The 14,611-nt window shown below is 35.0% G+C and overlaps 3 protein-coding genes across 5 annotated transcripts; all 3 read left to right on the top strand.

The window, feature by feature from the left end:
- The first annotated feature begins 315 nt into the window (after positions 1–315).
- On the top strand, positions 316–2,665 carry LOC135142593 (cytochrome P450 4C1-like). Of its 3 annotated transcripts, XM_064074329.1 has the most exons (8): positions 325–373; positions 770–901; positions 955–1,154; positions 1,200–1,385; positions 1,438–1,504; positions 1,552–1,813; positions 1,859–2,096; positions 2,144–2,665. In XM_064074329.1, coding segments are annotated over exons 3-8 (1,104 nt in total). In that variant the 5' UTR covers positions 325–373; positions 770–901; positions 955–1,153; the 3' UTR covers positions 2,494–2,665. The 3 variants fall into 3 exon arrangements, with proteins under 3 accessions (XP_063930400.1, XP_063930399.1, XP_063930398.1); XM_064074328.1 differs by lacking the exon at positions 325–373 and having other exon boundaries at positions 705–901; XM_064074330.1 differs by lacking the exons at positions 770–901; positions 955–1,154 and having other exon boundaries at positions 316–373; positions 1,181–1,385.
- A 2,977-nt stretch (positions 2,666–5,642) lies between these two features.
- On the top strand, positions 5,643–7,947 carry LOC135142595 (cytochrome P450 4C1-like). The gene is made up of 8 exons (XM_064074331.1): positions 5,643–5,743; positions 6,104–6,235; positions 6,286–6,486; positions 6,532–6,717; positions 6,770–6,836; positions 6,883–7,144; positions 7,190–7,427; positions 7,475–7,947. The coding sequence occupies exons 1-8, from the start codon at positions 5,725–5,727 to the stop codon at positions 7,822–7,824; spliced, it is 1,455 nt and encodes a 484-aa protein (XP_063930401.1). The 5' UTR covers positions 5,643–5,724; the 3' UTR covers positions 7,825–7,947.
- Positions 7,948–12,756: 4,809 nt separating this feature from the next.
- Positions 12,757–13,807, top strand: LOC135142538 (cytochrome P450 4C1-like). The gene is made up of 4 exons (XM_064074255.1): positions 12,757–12,818; positions 12,866–13,127; positions 13,173–13,410; positions 13,458–13,807. The coding sequence occupies exons 1-4, from the start codon at positions 12,757–12,759 to the stop codon at positions 13,805–13,807; spliced, it is 912 nt and encodes a 303-aa protein (XP_063930325.1).
- The last annotated feature ends 804 nt before the right edge of the window (positions 13,808–14,611 follow it).

Genomic DNA, 14,611 nt, shown 5'->3' with positions numbered 1-14,611 from the left:
AGATGAAAGAAATCATGTCAAAACTTGGTTTTTCTAGTTTTCAACAAGCAACAGCTAACCTTCGTTGTAAATTGATTTATGTTTGTTTGCAACACATTCTTAGCTCTGGCTGCACAAAATTAAACAATTATTCGTAGAAGTCGTTCTGTAAATAATTTATTTCACTTAGCGTTTATCCATTCGTTATTTTGCTAAAACTTAAAATGGTTAAATTTCTAAAACTGCAAACAACAAGGTTGCTTTATCAATTGTTTTAAATAACAAATTTAATCCGTCGGCCATGAATTAGTTGGTAACGAAACCGACAAAAAAGTCTAACCACGACAGTAACAGAACTTCTTCCGGGGTGAAAACATGTTGTTTACTTCGTTGTGTAAGTATCTATATATTATTATTTCGGATATTCTGTAAATAAACCCCCTGGTATTGGTTTAGAAATTAGCGTAAAAAATAAGGTATTACATTTGTCGTTTTACAAACCATCTGTGTGCAGAAGTAAAAAAAAAGTGTAAGCGGTTGAAGTAACAATTTAGTATGCAATAAATCAGACCACGTTTTTTTCGTAAATGTTTAGTTGGTTTGGAAGTATTGTTTTCGAGACCGCTTAATTATTCTTTAACGTTGTTATTTTGGCCTTGAATAGGTAATACAACTGATAAGAAAACCTAACGACGACAGTAAAAGAACTGTTTCTAATTTAAGTTTTGTAAATATATTTAACAATATGTAGCGTAGAGAAATAAGTTTAAACAAAAAGGTCATGTCCTAGTAATTCTTCTAATTTGGTATCTACATTACCGCTGGAAGAGACGTCACCTTTACCACCACGCCAGCAAAGTACCAGGTTTAAAAGGTTGGCCCGTGGTTGGTAACCTCTTCGACTTTACAGGCGATGCTAACGGTACCACTCGTCTACACACTCACTTTTGCCGCTACTCTACTATCAACTTTTAGAAATTTATGACAAAGCTTCAGCACACTTTGATTCGTGCACGCACATTACAAAAGCATGGGTTGGGCCAATTCTTGTCTACTGTATTGTCAAATCTGAGTATTTAGAAAAAGTACTTACAAGTCCAAACACCAATTGCAAAATACACCTGTACAAAAAATTGGTCGTGATTTCGTGGGAAATGGACTTTTGACAGCTCCAAGTATGATACCGACTATTTTTTTTTAGTATTAATGGTGGATTGTAGTGTCTGTATGGAAACGCCACCGCAAAATGATAAACCCGATTTTCAATCGAAAAAACCTTGACCACTTTGTTGAAGTGTTTGCAAAACAGTCTACCGCTTTGGGTGAATATTTAGAAAAGTACGTCGGCATGCACGACGTGAATTTATTTCAGATAGTTAAGAGATGCAATCTGGATATCACTTGTGGTACCAGTCAAAAATTAGTGTCAGATATCAAATACTACATTTGTCGTTTCAGAAACCATGTTGGGTGTTCAGACCAATGCACAAGAAGGAGAATCAGAAGTGGCAAAATGGATAGATAAGTAAGTATTGCTTTTCGTTTTAACTTCATCCACCCACACTCCCACAGGTTTTCGGAAATTATGCTCTATCGACTTTATAAATTTTGGTACCACTACGATTTCATTTTCAAGTGGACGACGTTATATAACGAAGGCGAGGAATTTATAAACAAGTACAACCTCTTTATAAAAGACATTATTAAAAACAAGGACAAAAGTGTCACATCTGAGTCCCCAACTCTGCTCGATTTTTTGCTGGATTTGTTTGCTAATCGAAGCGAACTGACAACAGACGAGATTGTAGATGAAATAAAAACTTTCGTACTTGCTGTAAATCAATTTCTCGAGTTTTCTGCATCTCACTTGTTTTCGTAGGGCTTCGATACCACGACCGTTATGTCTTGTTTTGTTATTACCATGTTGGCGATGCATCCGGACATTCAAAAACGCGTCTATGACGAAGTTCTTACCGTTTTGGGTCCTGAAAGAATGTCGGATTTTCGGGACTTACCTTGTCTTAAGTACACAGACTTGGTAATTAAGGAAACCCTGAGACTATTCCCCGTTCTTCCCTTTATAGCAAGAGAAGTCCTTGAAGACTTATGTCTCGATGGTACTACCGTGCGCATTATACATTTCGTTAATAAATGACTTTTGCAGAGGTTATAACGCTTCCAAAAGGTTCGCTGCTACTACTGGGAGTAATCCAAGTTCATAGAAGTGCTGAATATTGGTCGGATCCTCTCAAATTCGACCTGGATAGGTTTTTACCAGAGACAGCCACCAACAGGCATCCTTTTACCTATATACCGTTTTCTGCAGGACCTATGAATTGCATCGGTCAGAAGTACGGAAAAATGGCATTCAAAACCATCGTAGCCATTCTTGTCAGAAAATTTCAATTTCGTACTGAATACAAAACGGTCGACGAAATCAAGTTGACCAATAAAGTCATTGTGAGACCACGTGATGGTTTCAAATGTTCTTTTGAGATGAGGAAAAAAGAATAAGAAGAAACTGTCACTATATCTATGCCAGTAGACGGGAAATTTAGAAATTGGTCTTTGTTGATTGGATTCAGCGGCGTGGTTGATTCTAGGGTTAGTTTTTGTGGTACGATTATGTTTTCAAAAATTGCTGTATTATTGCTGAAATAAAGGCTTTACGCTTAGATCTTGGAAATCTTCATATATTTTTACTGTGTCGAAAAACTGTTTTTGCGTTTATAAAAATAACAGTTATTTATTACGTATTTATTAATTACAGGTTTTTTTGTAGAAGTGTAGGTATTTTTTAAAGTGCGTGAATGAGACGCTGCCTTGTCCAGGAGAATACATGAAACACATTACAGAGAAAATTGTCATCGCTAAACGTGAAAATTTGAAAATTTTAACTTCTGGTAAACAAAAACCCATTGACATTTGGTATTTAAAGGAGGGGCAACAACCTTGTACAAAATTCTCATTTCGATGGGTTACAAACATGGGGAGGTAACAGAAACATGTTGTTGCAGTAACAATTACTTTTCTGAGAAAAATCCCCCAAATGCAAAATCCTTGTGGGCATTTAACATTCGTGAACCTCGACGAAACAAGGAAGAAGTGGGCGAGGCTAAGTTTAGCTTTCTTCTACATCTCCTCTTCATTCTAGTGACTGCTCTTAATATTATTCAGTCCTATCTTAGCAAATACCAGCCCCGCCCACCCTCCCTTTATTTTCTTAGAAGGTATAGCATTTGCCAAAATCAGTCTTATTTTAGCAAATACTAGCTCGTCGCATATGTATTTCACAAATTTTTGACTAAAGCATTCTATATTTTATTTAGAAAAAAATGTCCTACACCATATACCTACTTATACAGAATTCGTCATTTAGTCTTTAATTAGATACACTTTATTACAGTTTATTTTTGATCTGAGGACGGTTACCTTTTGGATATTGTTGAAATAGCTGTAAACGCATACAGTTTGCCTTTTGTCTCTTAATCCATGTATTGGAAATTTTGATCTAGAATGAACACTCATGAAGCACAAGAAGCCTGCAGAAGCGATATAGAAAATAAAAAGTGTGAAATTATTGGCAACAGTGACACAGTTTTTGTCAGATTTTCTAATCTTAAAAACAAATTAACATAATATGATAAATTTCATCCTACCTTTATGCTGGTTATGTTGTTAGAAGTATGAGAGACAGACGAATTTGCCAAAGTCGTTTTAGAACATTAGGACGGAAGAGCAAAAGAATTATTGTGATGTGGCGTCGAAAGATTATAAAGTTGGCTTGGTATTTCGTCTCGACCCACATTTCCCCAGACGCGATACTCAAAAACATATTTTTAATTTCTTATAAAGACATACGTTTTTTGCAGTTTAGTTCCGCCCTCTTGGTTAATGGCGAATAAAAAAAATCATCACAATTGAGATAGGGCGGGTGGGCGGGCTTACACTTTGCTCTTTTTGTTTTAATATGTGTAGACTTCTTTTCACAACATGAAACTTAAAACATGTTTAAAACGGAAAATTTGTATAGGGAAATATCGATATATGCTGCAGAAATAATGGAAGAAACACAAAAAACGTCGATACGTCAATTACATCAGCAAATTAATCTTTCTGTTGAAACTATCCACAAGCTTTTACGTAAAGATTTGGAAGTCTAAAGATATTTTAGCGGTGCAAGGACTATTAATAGTGGACTTCCCACGAAGATTAGAATTTTGCAATTGATTTGAGAATAGAGAATTGGAGCAAAACACAATTGAAGCGTACACGGGAATAACGATCAAAGTCCATTTTTTTATCAAATTGAGATAAGACTGCCATCTTGTAGGAAATGCTAAATACTACAGTAGTATAAATTAAAATAATTCAAAAAACGATCGTAGTCAGCAGAAAAAAGGGCTTAACATATGGTATCCTTAGGAAGATAATACACATAATACACTTTTTCCAGAATTATATATTTATTTTTGTTTAAGTCAATTACTAAGTTTGTTTGTCCACCCTTTGTGTGTTATTATTAATTAATAAGTTTCACATTAAACAATAATACTAAATTGTTGTGTTGTTTTGAATCTATTGGGTTTCAAACTTTAAAATTCATTTTTCTCGATATTTATAAATTGTGACTTTGATCGTTAATCCCGTGTACCCTTCAATTTTTAGTGATGAATAAGGGTCGGATAATATGGAAAATGCATAGTTTTGCATATTCTGCATCTTTAACTATTTTTTGCATTTATTGCATATTTTAATGTTAACTGCATTTTAATGCATATTTTAAAATTTTTTCTGCGTTTTTCGTAGTAATTGGTGGAAACCTTAATATTAATACAATTTTAATATAGTTGGTTATTGTCAGTATGCAGGTGAATAAGTACCGACCTTTCCTAGTAATGCGGACGGGTTTTTCCAAGACTTCAATTATGGGCACCACCAGTTAGTAGGTACACCATTTAATAAAGTCGTATTAATGCTTTCTGATGCTGCATCATAATATATGGTCAAAGAGAATAGAGGAAGAAGTACGAAATCAATTTCCATTGGTAAATGAATTAATTAATAACATGAAAAAGGTTTTGTTAAGGCTCCTTTAACACTACAAGTATATAAAGATATTTGCGTTCTAAACCTGTCATTAGACAATGGGCTAGATGACTTGATGCAGCTTTATTTTATTTCAAATATTCCTGTGAGATGAAAGAAATCATGTCAAAATTTGGTTTTTCTAGTTTTCAACAAGCAAGAGCTAATCTTCGTTGTTCCTAAGAAATGTGTAATTCTTCTACAACAGACGTCTAATTGTATTTGATTATAATTATAATATCAAGAATTTTGGAAAAGATTTATCTTAATTTCTGTGGTTTACCATTCATTTCATTTCCTTTACAATGTCTCAGAGGTAAAATATCAATGTCAAGTTTTGCATAATTTTTGCTACAAAATGATCACTGCTTCTAGATTTTCATAATTTACCCAAAGTTGTTTACAACAAATTCTTGGCTCTGGGTAATTAAACAGTTTTTGTAAATTCCTAGTTTATTTCACTTAGTGTTTATCTATTAGGTAGTTATTTTGCTAAAACATAAAATTGTTATTGTGTAAAACTGCGAATAACAAGGTTGCTTTATCAATAAGTTTTGTAATTAACAAATTTAATTCCTCGGCCGTGAGTTAATTGGTAACGAAACCGACAAGAAAGTCTAACGATGACAGTAACAGAACTTCTTCGAGGGTGAAAACATGTTGCTTGCATCGTTGTGTAAGTATATATTACTATTTCGGATATTTCGTAAATACACCCTGAATATCGCTTGTAGTATTGGTTTAGAAATTGGCGTAAAAAATAATATATTATATTTGTCGTTTTACAAACCAAAAAATATGTAAGCGGTTGACAATTTAGTGTATGTAATTTCTGTAAATGTTTAATTGGTTTGGAAGTATTGTTTTCGAGACTGATTTTATCACAATTATTCTTTAACATTGTTATTTAGGCCTTGAATTGGTAATACAACTGATAAGAAAACCTAACGCCGACAGTAAAAGAACTGTTTACAATTTAAAAACATGTTTTCGGCGTTTTTAACAATATGTAGTTAAACAAAAGTTCATTTCCTAGTAATTCTTCTAATTTGGTGTCTACATTACCGCTGGAAGAGACGTCACCTTTACCACCACGCCAGCAAAGTACCAGGTTTAAAAGGTTGGCCCGTGGTTGGTAACCTCTTCGACTTTACAGGCGATGCTAACGGTACCACTCGTCCACACACTAATTTTTGTCACTACTCTATCAGCTTTTAGAAATTTATGACAAAGTTTCAGCACACTTTGATTCTTGCACGCACATTACAAAAGCATGGATTGGGCCAACTCTTGTCTACGGTATTGTCAAACCTGAATATTTAGAAAAAGTACTTACAAGTCCAAACACCAACTCCAGAGTACACTTGTACAGAACAATTATTGGCAAATTCGGCGGAAACGGACTTTTTTCAGCTCCAAGTACGGAATCATTTTTTTTTATTTAGTGCTAATGGTGGATTGTAGTGTCTATATGGAAACGCCACCGCAAAGTAATAAACCCGATTTTCAGTCGAAAAAACCTTGATCACTTTGTTGAAGTGTTTGCAAAACGGTCTACCATTTTGGGTGAACATTTAGAACAGTACATCGGGAAACAAGACGTGGATTTGTTTCAGATAATCAGTAGAGGCACGCTGGATATCACTTGTGGTACCAGTAAAAAATTGGTGTAACAAATCAGGTACTATTTTTGTCGTTTCAGAAACCATGATAGGTGTCCAGATCAATGTACAAGAAGAACAATCAGAAGTGGCAGAATGGACAGATAAGTGAGTATCGCTTTTCGTTTTAACTTCATCTACCACACTCCCACAGGTTGTTGGAAATTATGCTCTATCGACTTTATAAATTTTGGTACCACCACGATTTCATTTTCAAGTGGACGACGTTACATAAAGAAGCCGAGGTATTTGTAAACAAGTACAACCTTTTTATAAAAGAAATTATCAAAAACAAGGACAAAAGCGTCAAATCTGAGTCTCCAGCTCTGCTCGATTTTTTGCTTGATTTGTCTACTAGTGGAAGCGAACTGACAACAGACGAGATTGTAGACGAAATCAAAACTTTCGTAGTTGCTGTAAATCAAATTATCGAGTTTTCTGCATCTCACTTGTTTTCGTAGGCCTTCGATACCACGGCCGTTATGTCTTGTTTTGTAATTACCATGTTGGCGATGCATCCGGACATTCAAAATCGCGTCTATGAAGAAGTTGTTAGCGTTTTGGGGCCTGAAAGAACGCCGGATTTTAAGGACTTACCTTCTTTTAAATACATGGAATTGGTAATTAAGGAAACCCTCAGACTTTTCCCTGGTAGCCCGTTTATGGCAAGAGAAGTCCTAGAAGACTTATCTCTGGATGGTAGTACCGTGCTCATCATATATCTAGTTATTAAATGACTTTTGCAGAGGATATAACCCTTTCAAAAGATTCCTTGGCAATACTAGGAGTAGTCCACGTTCATCGAAGTACCAAATATTGGGCAGATCCTCTCAAGTTCGACCCGGATCGGTTTTTACCAGAGAGAGCCACAAACAGGCATCCTTTTACCTACATACCGTTTTCTGCAGGACCTATGAATTGCATCGGTCAGAAGTACGGGAAGATGGCACTCAAAAGCATCGTAGCCATTCTTGTCAGAAAATTTCAATTTCGTACTGAATACAAAACGGTCGACGAAATCAAGTTGACTACTAAACTCATTGTGAGACCACGTGATGGTTTCAAATGTTCTTTTGAGATGAGGAAAAAAGAATAAGAAGAAACTGTCACTATATGTACTATCTATGTCGGTAGAAATGAAATTTAGAATTTGGTGTTGGTTGACTGGATTATGTTATCAAATTTGCTGTAATAGGTCGAAATAAAAGTTATTTTCTCAGACGGTATGTCATTTGCCAAAATCAGTCTTATATTAGCAAGTACTAGCCCCGCCCACCCGCCTTTTATTTTTTAGAGGGTGTGTGATTTATGAAAATAAGTCTTATTTTAGCAAATACTAGCTCATTGCATATGTATTTCACCAATTTTTGACTAAAACATTCCATATTTTCAATTAATTATAGGTTATCTGAAATTAACGTACCGTCACTACGATTTGTGTGTTCCTAACCCAACTATTTTTACTTGGATTTTGCAGTCGTTGGATATTTTTCCTTTTACAATGTTTGTATGTTGTTAAATTATGAAATGAAATTAATTGTTAAAATTCATTCCAAGATTTTTTGCGTTTTTCTTCTAAAGTTGTACAGGGTCATCAAAATTGATTGAGAGAGTTGGTATACCTGAACTTGAATAATTTGGTTTATTAAGTTGTATAAAAATATTAGCTGTTAGATTTGAAGTTTCAAATTTCAAAACTCAGTGGCGTCTTTTTTCGATTTTTTTTGGTAAAAAATATTAGTTGTCAGATTTGAAGTTTCGAATTTTAGATTTGTTCGATTGCGTTTCCTAATATGCGAGTATCAATCCTATAACCTTGGTGCGCATCGACCAAGGCGATTCGTACAAACGTTAAAATCGTTCGCAACTTTGCAAGAAGATAACTTTCGTATCCGCAACTGATTCAGGTGAGTTCTACAATCAACCCCCAGTTCTCTTGTCACGCCACTGAATTCATTGCCACATAACCTTAAACAAATCTGCCATGAGGTTGACAAACTTCACGGCAAAAACAGGGAGTACCAACTCTCTCAATCAATTTTGATGACTCTGTACATAGAACACCCTAGATTTTAGTTAGTGATTTTTGAATCATTACGTTAGATGAGGAGTTTGAAAATTGGCGCGATTTTCAAACCTCTTGTACTTTAAGTGGCTCTTTTTTTGACTGATAGAGTTCCAAGGCTTCTAGGAGCTTGAGTTGTATCCCTTTATTTTGAATGTGGACCAATTTCGTGTTCTGCAGGTCAATGTCTTGATTTTGTCCGATGATATGTTTATGGAACGCTGAATACTTTGTTTTTGTTGTGTGTTCTGTGAGTGCTCTTCCTGTAGATTTTCAAGTCTATTTGTTCGTTATTTCTTTCTAGTGTGCGATCAAGGAAAATTATTTTCTTCTGTTCTTCTATTTCTGTAGTGAGCTTGAAATTTGGATGGATGTTTCCATTTAGCAATTATATCATCAACGTATTTAAACCAAAAATTGATTTGTTTTTTTGCCTCTCCGGTGAATATGTCCGCTTAGACTGGAGCTAGGGACATCCCATACTTAACTAATATAATATTGTGTCCTTAAATTGGCAAAAATTTTGTTTTGTACATATTTCTGTCAACTCTAATGTATCCTTTTGTTGATTTTGGTTGAGATTACTAGTTTTAAGTTCTTTTTCAAGCAATTTTGGAGTTTTTTCAGCTGGGATTGTAGGCTGGGCTACCAATGCTTGAGACTAATGGACAAATGGGTGTTCCCACTTTATGGCTCTTTGGTTGTCCATAGAGTTTTGACATTTTCGGGTTCATTTTGACGAAAAATTTGCTTTCATTTAGTTCTTTTGTCGTCTAACTATTTAGTGGGTTATTTTTTTATGTTCTTGAAGCCTTATTTTGTTATGAAGGTTTCCACTTTATCGATGTACATGCTTTTTGTCATTATGGTGATAGTTTGTCCCTTATTTGCTTTGACTATTATGAGGTTATTTTCTTGGAATTTCCATATTTCATTTAGAAAAAATTGTCCAACATCATGTAAGTATACAAAATTCATCATTTAATCTTTAATTAAATACACTTTATTACTCCTGAAGAACTTGAATCCTCCAAGATTATAAAGTTGGCTTGGTATTTCATCCCGACCTACATTAACAATACAAGTCATATTTGTGCTATATGTCTACAAGAATTTACCATTCTAAGCATGTTTTCTTTATTAATTTAACCAATGTTGGAATGGACACAAAATAGTAATCTCATGTAAATTTGTAAGCTTTGCAATTTTTCTTTATCTCACAATTTTAACTTCAGTAATTTTCTTTGTTGTATATTTTAAATTGAACGTAACTTTGTTTTTTTTTTGTTTTATAAAATGTTGCTAGTCTTTTTTTATGCAAATATTTTGTTGATTAATGTTTCTATCATATAAATTGTCTGATGTCAAATCTTAAAGATCTCAGATAAGAATTCTTTGCTGTGTAAAATTTCGAGTATATGACGAATTTAAATGTTGTTGACTGCTTCTTTTTGGAACTTTAACACTTGTAGTTGTAGTTTAATGTTAGAGTTATAAAGATTGAACATTTAAATGGAATTGAGGTAAATAATGCAATAATATGTGGCAGAAGCGGAGTGCGCGGTTTCTTGTTGAGCTTAGAATGGAAGTCAGGGGATAACGTGACGCTCTCGGCTTCTGTCCATAGCCGGGACCCAACCAAGAATTTGCGACCGTAACGCCCTGCTCGTAGGGCATGTTTGTAATGCAGAGGTGCTGTGCGGCAGTGTTTGCGATAGATAGATATTTATCTACAAGAATTTTCCATTTTAAACATGTTTTAAGTTTCTAAGAATAAAAAAATCATCACATTTGAGATGGGGTGGGTGTGCAGGGTTTATATTTTGGCTTCTTTTCTTAATATACATAGCATTACAACACGATACTCAAAAATATGTTTGTGATTTCTTGTAAAGAAATAAGTATTTTGCAGTGAAGCTCCGCCCCCTTGGTTTACAGCGAATAAAAGAAATCATCACAATAGAGATAGGGCGGGCGGGCGGGCTTGTATTTTGCCTTTTTGTTTTAATATGTGTAGACTTCTTTTCCCAATATGGAATTTAAAACGTGTTTAAAATGAAAAAATTGTATAAGGGAATATCGGTTTTGCAGTTAGGCTCCGCCCCATAATTGCAGAATCCATATTTCCTTACAAAAATTTACCATTTTGAACGTGTTTCAATTTTATAACGATAAAAAAATCATCACAATTGCGATGGAGTGGGTGGGCGGTGTTTATATTTTGATTTTTTTTCTTAATTTGCGTGGTATTCTTTGAACAACACGGTACTCAAAAACATGTTTTTAATGTCTTGTAAAGAAATAAGTATTTTGTAGTTAAGCTCCGCCCTCTTAGTTAAGGGCGAATAAAAAAAATCGTCACAATTGAAATAGGGCGGGTGGGCGGGCTTACATTGTTGTTACTCAGGCTTGAATTTATCTCGAAGAAAAATTTATCGCTCAGATGGCTGTTGGCTGCGCAGAATAGAATACTTTTCTATCAAGCATGCGATTTTTTGAACAATTTTTCCTTAGGTAAAATTAACTAAGGAACTAACTAAATAGTTAACGTTTTGTAAATAGTTGATGTCACTACTTAACGTTTATCCGTTAGATATTTTACTAAAACATAAAATTGTTATTGTGTTAAACTGGAAACAACAAGGTTTGTTTTATCTATAAATTTTTGCATTATCAAATTTAATCCTTCGGCCATGAATTGGTAAAGAAACTGAAACTGAAGAAATTTTGTGTAAAAAATAAAGTAGAAGTATGACATTTGTTGTTTCAATAATAATCAAACAATACAAAAACATGAAAACGGTTGAAGTAACAATTTAGGACATGCAATATTGTATAAAACAGACCATTTTTCAGTTCAACGGGCGATTTTTCGAACAATTTTTCGTAGTTAACCTTTTGTAATTAGATTTAGGAGTTCTCAGTTCACATAGTCAAAACTTGTCCATAATGTCCAAGATTATCTCAGACCACCTAAATTGTTTTAAATCTATTTTAACAACTGTACCGCACACACATTTACACTTAGTGTTTATCTAATGCATTATTGTTACCAAGTATAACATTTTTGTCTTGTATTTTTATTGTTTTCAAACCTGGTTTTATCACAATTGTTCTTTAACATTGTTATTGTCGCCTTGAAAAGGTAACACAACTGACAAGAAAACCTAACGACGACAGTAAAAGAATTGTTTCCAACTCAAAATCATGTATTCTGCATTGTTGTGTGAGTATATTTAACAATATTTGGCGTAAAGAAATAAGTTCAAACAAAAAGTTCACTCCCTAGTGATTCTTCTAATTTTGTGTCTACATTACCGTTGGAAGAGACGTCACCTTTACCACCACGCTAGCAAAGTACCAGGTTTAAAAGGTTGGCCCGTGGTTGGTAACCTCTTCGATTTTAGAGGCAATGCTAACGGTACCACTCGTCTACACACTCATTTTTGTCACTATTGTATTATCAACTTTTAGAAATTTATGACAAAGTTTCAGAACACCTCGAGTTTTGCACGGACATTACAAAAGCGTGGCTTGGGCCAATTCTTGTCTACGGTATTATCAAACCTGAATATTTAGAAAAAGTACTCACAAGTCCAAACACCAATTCCAGAATACACCTGTACAGAAAAATTGGTCGTGATTTCGTGGGAAGTGGACTATTTTCAGCTCCAAGTATGAAATCGAATTTTTGATTTAAATGTTAATTGTGGATTGTAGTGTCTGTATGGAAACGCCACCGCAAAATGATAAACCCGATTTTCAATCGAAAAAACCTTGATCACTTTGTTGAAGTCTTTGCAAAACAATCTATCGTTTTGGGCGAACATTTTGAAAAGTACGTCGGTAGACACGACGTGGATTTATTTCAGATAGTCAGCAGATGTACACTGGATATCACTTGTGGTACCAGCCAAAACTTAGTGTAAGAAATCAGGTACTACTTTTGTCGTTTCAGAAACCATGATGGGTGTTGAGATCAATGCACAAGAAGGAGAATCAGAAGTGGCAGAATGGACAGATAAGTAAGTATTGCTTTTCGTTTTAATTTCATCAGCCTACACTCCTACAGGTTGTTGGAGATGACGCTCTATCGACTTCATAAATTTTGGTACCACTACGATTTCATTTTCAAGTGGACGACGTTGTCTAAAGAAACCAAGGTATTTGTAAATAAGTACAACCTTTTTATAAAAGAAATCGTCAAAAACAAGGACAGAAGCGTCAAATCTGAGTCTCCAGTTCTGCTCGATTTTTTGCTTGATGTGTCCACTAGTGGAAGCGAACTCACAACAGACGAGATTGTGGACCAAATCAAAACCTTCGTAGTTGCTGTAAATCAAATTCTCAAGTTTTCTCCATCTCACTTGTGTTCGTAGGCCTTCGATACCACGGCCGTTGCGACTTGTTTTGTTATTACCATGTTGGCGATGTACCCGGACATGCAAAATCGCGTCTATGAAGAGGTTCGTAGCGTTTTGGGTCCTGAAAGAACGCCGGATTTTCAGGACTTACCTTCTCTTAAGTACACAGAATTGGTAATTAAGGAAACCTTCAGACTGTTCCCCGTTTGTCCCTTTATGGCAAGAGAAGTCCTTGAAGACTTATCTCTCGATGGTAGTACCGTGCGCATTATACATCTCGTTATTAAATGACTTTTGCAGAGGATATAACGCTTCCAAAAGGTTCGCTGCTACTACTGGGAGTAGTCCAAGTTCATAGAAGTGCCGAATATTGGTCGGACCCTCTCAAATTCGACCCGGATAGGTTTTTACCAGAGAGAGCCACCAACAGGCATCCTTTTACCTACATACCGTTTTCTGCAGGACCTATGAATTGCATCGGTCAGAAGTACGGACAAATGGCACTCAAAACCATACTAGCCATTCTTGTCAGAAAATTTCGATTTCGTACTGAATACAAAACGGTCGACGAAATTAAGTTGTTTACTAAACTCATTTTGAGACCACGTGATGGTTTCAAATGTTCTTTTGAGATAAGGAGAAAAGAATAAGAAGAAACTGTGACTGTATGTAAATTAAGTATCTTTGCGGGTAGAAGGGAAATTTAGAACTTGGTGCTGGTTAATATGATTCATTCTTGGTTAAGTGTAGGTTTAGATTTGTGGTAGGAATATATTATCAAAAAATGCTGTAAAGGTCTGGAACAAATGTTTTAGGCTTGGACTTAAAATACTTACTTCATGTACCTATTGTGTTGAAAAACTATTTTTATGGCTTGTTTTTTGTTTATGAAATAAACGTAATCAAGTAGTTTTGATTTAATTGACTTGTTACTAAAGTCGGCACAGCGACACAAAGCACAACCGGAAAAAAAAACAAACAAAGACATGAGGGCAAGAGAAGGAGTGGGATGCATTGTCAAGAAGGATATGGACCTAATGTGGACGAAAAAACTGAGAAAAAAGAGGAATTCTGGAATGAACTAACAGATGGAGTGGAAAATTTGGGCGGGCCAACAATCATTTTGGGGGACCTAAATGTCAGGGTGAGAAGTAAAAGCAACAGGACAACAGGAGTAATGGGAAGGTACGGGGAGGAACAAAAAAATATAAACGAAAAATAATAATAAACTTCTGCGTGGACAATAATTTTGTAATTATGAATACCTACCTTTTTTGAGCACAAGCAGATATACATGTACACAGGAGAAGTACGTAGTGGAGACGAAAAATCAATCATAGACGATATGTCAATAAACAGGGAACATAGGAAAGAGGTACTAGATACAAGGAAACACAACAAAGCGCAAGACACAACAAAACAACAGCCCGAAACCACAAGAAGTGATAAAACAT

This window comes from Zophobas morio, unplaced genomic scaffold (genome assembly GCF_036711695.1).
Source record: "Zophobas morio isolate AGI-343-1 ecotype UQ-CSIRO unplaced genomic scaffold, CSIRO_AGI_Zmor_V1 ptg000049l, whole genome shotgun sequence".
In the NCBI taxonomy this organism is placed as follows: Eukaryota; Metazoa; Arthropoda; class Insecta; order Coleoptera; family Tenebrionidae; genus Zophobas; species Zophobas morio.
Note: the sequence above shows the minus strand (reverse complement) of the source record. Positions and strands in the feature narration are given on the sequence as shown.

Bases quoted from the DNA above. Each gene is read 5' to 3' on its own strand.
- LOC135142593 (XM_064074329.1), top strand. The intron at 1,814-1,858 runs GTAAATCAATTT...TTGTTTTCGTAG, and splicing joins TAAAAACTTTCGTACTTGCT to GGCTTCGATACCACGACCGT. The intron at 2,097-2,143 runs GTACTACCGTGC...TGACTTTTGCAG, and splicing joins TGAAGACTTATGTCTCGATG to AGGTTATAACGCTTCCAAAA.
- LOC135142595 (XM_064074331.1), top strand. The intron at 6,487-6,531 runs GTACGGAATCAT...GGTGGATTGTAG, and splicing joins CGGACTTTTTTCAGCTCCAA to TGTCTATATGGAAACGCCAC. The intron at 7,428-7,474 runs GTAGTACCGTGC...TGACTTTTGCAG, and splicing joins AGAAGACTTATCTCTGGATG to AGGATATAACCCTTTCAAAA.
- LOC135142538 (XM_064074255.1), top strand. From the start codon at position 12,757: ATGATGGGTGTTGAGATCAATGCACAAGAAGGAGAATCAGAAGTGGCA. The intron at 13,128-13,172 runs GTAAATCAAATT...TTGTGTTCGTAG, and splicing joins TCAAAACCTTCGTAGTTGCT to GCCTTCGATACCACGGCCGT. The intron at 13,411-13,457 runs GTAGTACCGTGC...TGACTTTTGCAG, and splicing joins TGAAGACTTATCTCTCGATG to AGGATATAACGCTTCCAAAA.